This window comes from Apium graveolens, chromosome 7 (genome assembly GCF_009905375.1).
Source record: "Apium graveolens cultivar Ventura chromosome 7, ASM990537v1, whole genome shotgun sequence".
NCBI classification, from domain to species: domain Eukaryota; kingdom Viridiplantae; phylum Streptophyta; class Magnoliopsida; order Apiales; family Apiaceae; genus Apium; species Apium graveolens.
In genome coordinates this window covers 4,783,908-4,790,559 of record NC_133653.1, presented here as the reverse complement: position 1 = coordinate 4,790,559, position 6,652 = coordinate 4,783,908, and the positions used below count along the sequence as shown (strand labels likewise).

Below are 6,652 nucleotides of genomic sequence, written 5' to 3'. Positions count from 1 at the left end.
TCAGTGCACAGGTAGCGTTTATCTGGTGATCCTAGTAAAGGTTCACTTTTAAATGTTCTTGCAGTGATTGTTAAATTAATAAACTATTAACAGTTTTTTTTGCTAAATATTGTGGAACAGGTTGCTGTTAAATGGGTTGTAACAACTATAGTTTTTATATTATTAATAGGAAGAAGTTTGTACATTACTTCATTATGTACTGAGCAGTTTTGACAGGTTGTGATTCTTCTATATTTGCTCTAACACCAAAATTCTGCATGAAGATAGACAGAATTAACAGGCCTAGGATTCTCCCAAATTTGCTTTAACACCAAAACTTAGCAATGGTAGCCAGCAGGTCTGCACAATTGTGATCTTGCTACATTCTGTATGATGAATCCAAAAGAGGCTGATCCTCCTTATTGCTTAGAAAACTGCGCCCATGAATGGTTTTGATTCATCAATTCATTGATTCAATTGATGGAGTCGATTACTGTTAATAATGAATCAACTATTTTACCCAACTCTTATGCAACCATATAACTCAATCAATTCATGAGTTACTATTTGATGGACCTAAAAAAAGATTTTTAATAGAGAGAATGGAAGAAAAAGATGGACAAAACCTTAAAATAGATTGAAATAGATTAGTTTTGGTGTGAATAGTAATTGAAGTCCGTTGATAACTCCATCAAAAATCAAAGGAGAACTTCATGAATTGATGGAGTCAATTTATTCCCGGTGTATAAAGAATATGTTAAACTCCATTAATTTATTTCATGAATCAAAGTTTGAAGCTTCCCGGTGCATATGCTCTAAATACCTCGTGGGGAAGCAGCCCTTCTTTTCAAGCTCTTAGCATTCATGTCAGATGAGCTTCCAGTCTTGCTACTGTACTTCCCGAAAACAAATACAGAAAGAGCACCTTGCACAGGTCATTTGTTCTTCAAAATTTAGATTATTAGTTCACACAAAGCACACCCTCAAAACTTGTAAGAACATATAAAAAATCAGAATACAAGACAATTTCTTTGAGCAAAAAAGAAGTTAATTTTTTTTTAAGAAATTCGTGATACAGTGATGATTAATAGAAATATTACTATGTTATGCTAGTTACTTAAATGGTACATGAATAAAAATCTTAAGTGTATGATAAGTTTTAACCATAAAGATTAACATAATTTATTACCATAGATTCATAATAACGTGAACCCTTTTCTTGGTTTTGATCTCAACAACCAAATTATAAATAGACTGCATTCTACCTGCAATTTTGTATCTGTAACCAAACAATTTTCCAACAATGCAGACTTTCATTGCTTTTCTCATACTCTTCTCTCTGTTAAGTCCATCATTTTCTGTCCCTCTTTCAACCAAATCTAGATGGATTATAGATGATGTTGGTGGCCATAGGGTGAAGCTCGTCGGTGGCAACTGGGCTGGCCATGTTGGCCCCATGTTGCCAGAAGGACTCGACAAGAGGCCGTTGAGTGACATTGCAAGACACATAGCTCTGATGGGCTTCAATTCTGTACGGCTCACGTATTCCACCTACATGTTCACTAAATATTCTCATCTTACTGTCATGCAGTCTCTGCGAAATTTAAGCCTTTTTAATGCCATTGATGGGGTGACAAGATATAATCATCAACTGTTAAATCTCACCCTTCCTGCTGCTCAAGAAGCTGTTGTCAATCAGCTCGCTTATTATGGTGTTATGACTGTTCTTGATAATCAAGTTAGCAAGCCAATGTGGTGTTGCAGTGATGATGACGGAAATGGTTTTTGGGGCGATAAGTATTTTGATCCTCAGGATTGGTTGAAATCGTTGCAGAAGGTTGCACATCGTTACAGACACAATCCAATGGTATGTAGATACTAATTAGATCCCCATGATATCATTTTCTTTTGCGGTTTTACTAGCCTTGAACGAAATAGACTTAGTTTCAGACTTTTAGTCGAAAAATTTCATTTGCCTTGTGGATTTTGACTCTGTTCAAAGATATTAGAATCCTCCAATCATCAATTTTTCGTTTTTGTGATTTTGACTCATGTTGGCATGCATTTGCAGGTAGTTGCAATGAGTTTGCGAAATGAGATACGTGGAAAACGCCAAAATGCCAAGGATTGGCTCAAATATGTCCGCAAGGGTGTGAAACAAGTCCACAAGTACAACCCTAATGTGCTCATTCTTGTTGGTGGTTTATCGTATGCTCTTGATTTAACACCGTTAAAGAATAAATCTCTAAACATTAACGCAAGCAGCAAGCTGAGCCATAAGATTGTTTATGAATCACATCGATATGCTTTCACAATGGGACAATCTCATGACTATAGGCATAAACCACTGAATCAATTTTGCGATAGTGTTATTGCAGAGATGGAAAATCGAACCACATTTTTGACACAAGGGCCAAATGCAGCTCCATTGTATATAACTGAGTTTGGCGTTAATATGTTGGGTAATGTGACTTATGACAACATTTTCTTGGGTTGCTTCTTGGCCTATTTGGCAAAGTATGATTTAGATTGGAATTTGTGGGCTTTACATGGAAGCTACTATTTACGAGATGAAGGACAAGGTGTAGAGGAGCAATATGGAATGTTTTCAACCAACTGGACGAAGATTAGAAACCCAGACATTCATGCCAAATTATTATCAGTACGACAGATGATCAAAGGTACATATGTTTACATGCACAGGCATCTCTTGCTAGTGTTACTAAACAGATGAAATGATTTTGTTTATCGATATTTAACTGATAATTTGATTAAACTTGTGCAGATCCAAACTCTGCAGAACCGAGTTACTTGAGACTGTACCATCCAAAAACTGGTCGATGTCTTAGTGTCAATGGCAATACTCAAATTCACGCGACAGAATGTTATACATTTAGCAAATGGAGTTATGAGAATTCGTTGATTAAATTGAATGGAACTCCATATTGTTTAGCAGCCACTGGCCATAATTCGCCACTTTCTTTAACTACAGACTGTGACAGCAAGCAAAGTTCTTGGCAAGCTGTATCGAGCTATCAACTTGCTAACCGGGATAATCTATGCATACATTATGACCCTTATTATTCTCCATATGTTCTGACAAAGAGGTGCATTTGTGCAAGTTCAAGTAATGATACTTCTTGTGTTAGAAATCCTCAGAGTCAGTGGTTTCAGCGTGTTTCGTCCAGTGCATTGGAGTAAAGGGAACCGGGAGCTAAAGTTCTGTTCTGGAATTCAAACAACAAATTAACCAAAAACATAAAGGATTAGGTGCTATGTAGGTAACTAGTATGTTGAAGGTTTGGTTTGTTCATATAAAAGGCATGCATCCATTAATACTTATAGTTGAAATTCTCTGTTAATCTAATCATCTAAAATTCCTCTACATGCTTGTTTCATTTCATATGTGTGAAATTTGATTGTTTGATCTTGGTTTTAATATCTTCATTAGGTTTGAGACGACACTACTTCCGTGGGAGATTTTCAGGTATAGAGTAAGTATAAATTCTCGGGGTGAGCGAGGATCGAACAAGAAACTGGGACGACAGAGGATAAACTCTTAAACAGTCCAACCGTGCTCCCTGTTTTTGTTAATACATGTCAATCAAATAGTTACCTAACTTAAAGAAAATAGTATAACCTACTAACCTTACTGATGATGTAGACTTTTCGCGCAAAATTATATTTATGCTAAGGACAATACAAAAGTAAAATTTGCGATAAATGGATCCTATCATCCTACATTCAAATGGAAACAGATCGTTTGCAGTTCAGATCCTTAAAATTCTGGCTTGCCAGAACTACTGTCAATGAGCAATCCAGTTTGACTCCGACGGTCTTTTTAATGATGCTGAGTACCTCCACTTTACCCCGAATGCTGCTCCTCGTGTTCACTGGCATTTCTCCTGCTGTAAGATCTCCCAAAAATCGCGGTACCCTTAGAAACGTTTGAAGCATAACATCAATAGTTATTGTCAGTCGAAATGTTTTGTTAGCCTTTGCAGTGCCCTTTGGAGTTTTAGCTTCCCCTATAAGTACATTCTCATAGTAAATACCTGTAACAGCATTCTTGAACTTAAAAGCAGCTGCATTCGGGTTCTTGATCGACATATCAGCCTCGATTGTTAAGTTTGTGGTTGGCAACAGATTGAATAAGTTCGCAGTTTCCAGCCCTTTGAGTGTCACGTAGTTTAAATTCATCGTCGGATCTTTAACCTTCAAAACAGTCAACATTAGTATCAGCATTGTTATCCCTATGATTCCAAATACCACCAAGGCGCATCCGCAACATTTGAGGCATGCGCTGCGGTAGTGCTTCGTGTCGTTCTCGTGGCGAATTGTGATCCGATGAGCCCCCGGGGCTAGGGGCTTTTCTTGCTCATAACTTGTCATGACTGAGAATGTCTTGTATTTGAGGCTTTGAAATGAAGTGAAGTTGAGATATTATAAAGAGAAGGGGCTATGAGTATTTGTTAAGATTTGAAATTTGTAGAGCAGAAAAATGGAAAGTGTGGAAAAGACTAATGGCGTTTTTGTTTATAAATGTTGTTAACATCGTGCACGCGGCATAATCTACGTTGTTCAGATTTTTAGTCTTGTTTGGTTGTCTATGAAGTTCTGTACTTTATGCTGAAAGCAATTAGTGGAGTGACATTAATTTAAGTTAGATATGTATATGTGTAACTTATATTCTTATTGTCCGAAAATAAAATGAGACGTAGCACTGTAGCAATATTGTGTGTCATGTATCCTCAGTGGCTCAGTCCGAAAAGTTTCGGTATTAGATGTCAGTTCCGATATGATTTCGTCATTATAAAATCGATTGTGACATGTTATCTCCTAAAAGTAATGTATTTCGTCACTGTAGAATCGATTGTGACATGTTATATCCTAAAAATTATGTACAGTTGAAAATTTGATATTGTCATGGAAAATGCTACAAATGTGAAACTACAATGCAAAATATGAAAGGCTTTAGCTCTCATTTCTCATTTCTTGCTCTTTAAGCAAGTATATTTGAGTTTAAATTCAGCAGCTGAATGGTATAGCAATTTTTTTTTCTTCTTAATGATGTAAATTGTAAAGTGATAACTCTATTTCTTTTCCGGTCTTCTTCTCTTTCACTCGAGTTCGAACCCAGTTCACGTGGCAAGCGGACTGTGGTTAAACTGTGGTGTAGGGGGCTCTGCAAAACATAACCGGAGGAGGTTGTATCCCTGCGGCAACTCCGACGTGAGAATAAGAAAGGGGTTTCATCAAGAAGAAGAGGGAAGAAGGAACAATTTAAAAATGTGTATAAAAGTGTGTATTTTCCAACCCCTAAAATCCTTTTTTTGGGGCTTTTATATGCTCCCAAATTTAGGGTTTTAGGAGTTTATACATCTTCATCCTAGCCCTTGATGATTGTTGATTGATGAATGATTGGATGTCTTAGATTGCTAGTGGGGCTCGACTGTCCTTTTGCAGCTGGGGTGTCCGGAAATTCACACATGCGGACGGCTGGAATGTTGTTGTTTCATTTCTGGGAACATAGGACAGTTGACATTTTGGCTGCTTGCCACGTGGACTGGGCTCAAGCTCGAGTGAGAGAGAAGAAGACCGGGTAAGAAACAGAGTTATCATTGTTAAGAGCAATTGATGATATCAAACGGAAACTATCATAAGTTCACATCAGAATTTATATCAACGGATGATGATCATATCAATGGATGATGATGTCAACGAATGATGTAATCAGTATTTGTAACATCAGTTGATTTTCGATAAGAAAAAGGAAACATGAACTCAAGGCGGTGAAGAATTTTATCTCAGAAGTATTGTATTAGGGTATTTTGTTGTTAATAGAATATGATTCCTTATATATTGTGTAGTTGTGCTTTATATAAAGCACATATTAGGTTCATGCTTAGCATCTCCAAGGGGGTTAGTCATTTTGGTTAGCTAAAATAATATACAATAATAGTAAGCTAAAATTTAGATGATGGAAAAGGTATTTTTCTCAAATGTTATTATCTATAATTCTTAGCTATTCTTTAAAAATCTATACTATATTATAATAGACGAAACATTAGAAGTTTGGTAGTCGGTCAGTGAGTACTTGTTGAAATTACTTAATTACCCTTACTTAATTGTTCTAATTCTAATTATTAGATCGTTCAATTCTAATTCTAATTGATATTGAAGTCAACTTCCTCTATTACTTTACCAATTTCAATTCTATTTAATATCGAACTCTATATCACTATAATTTATATTTAAATTCAACTTCTTCTACCAATTTAAATTTTAATTCATATTGAGTTCTATATCATTCTAATTTATTACTTCGGGCTAAATTAAATATAAACAAACTAAATATAATTCTTAAAATTTGGTTGATATATAACGTGACTCGGGTTAAGATAAAATAATAATACTATCAATCCTCCTAAAAAAATTATACAAATTAACTTGGATATCCAGGATAAAAAAATATATTCTACAATTGATTCAAACTAACATAAAACTAAAATAAAAATACAATTCGACTAACAAAAAAACATATATACTAATTATTCAGTCTAAAACAAAATTATATTATTGATCGGAAAATTAAAAAAAATAAAATTAAACTAAAAATAATTAGTTTGATTTGGTCGGTGTATTGGACATCATGCTAAAATAAAATAATGTA

At 35.2% G+C, this 6,652-nt stretch overlaps 2 protein-coding genes across 3 annotated transcripts; one reads left to right on the top strand and one right to left on the bottom strand.

Annotated features, from left to right (window-relative positions):
- The first annotated feature begins 1,240 nt into the window (after positions 1-1,240).
- Positions 1,241-3,569, top strand: LOC141675296 (glycosyl hydrolase 5 family protein-like). 2 transcript variants are annotated; one of them, XR_012555970.1, is made up of 4 exons: positions 1,241-1,846; positions 2,051-2,660; positions 2,765-3,260; positions 3,431-3,569. XR_012555970.1 is itself a non-coding variant. In XM_074482013.1 (3 exons), the coding sequence occupies exons 1-3, from the start codon at positions 1,283-1,285 to the stop codon at positions 3,178-3,180; spliced, it is 1,590 nt and encodes a 529-aa protein (XP_074338114.1). In that variant the 5' UTR covers positions 1,241-1,282; the 3' UTR covers positions 3,181-3,356. The 2 variants fall into 2 exon arrangements, 1 of the variants encoding a protein (XP_074338114.1); XM_074482013.1 differs by lacking the exon at positions 3,431-3,569 and having other exon boundaries at positions 2,765-3,356.
- Positions 3,444-4,371, bottom strand: LOC141673140 (uncharacterized). Its single transcript, XM_074479873.1, has 2 exons — positions 3,838-4,371; positions 3,444-3,560 (listed from the first exon to the last, which is right to left on the bottom strand). The coding sequence occupies exons 1-2, from the start codon at positions 4,369-4,371 to the stop codon at positions 3,444-3,446; spliced, it is 651 nt and encodes a 216-aa protein (XP_074335974.1).
- Between the last annotated feature and the right edge of the window lie 2,281 nt (positions 4,372-6,652).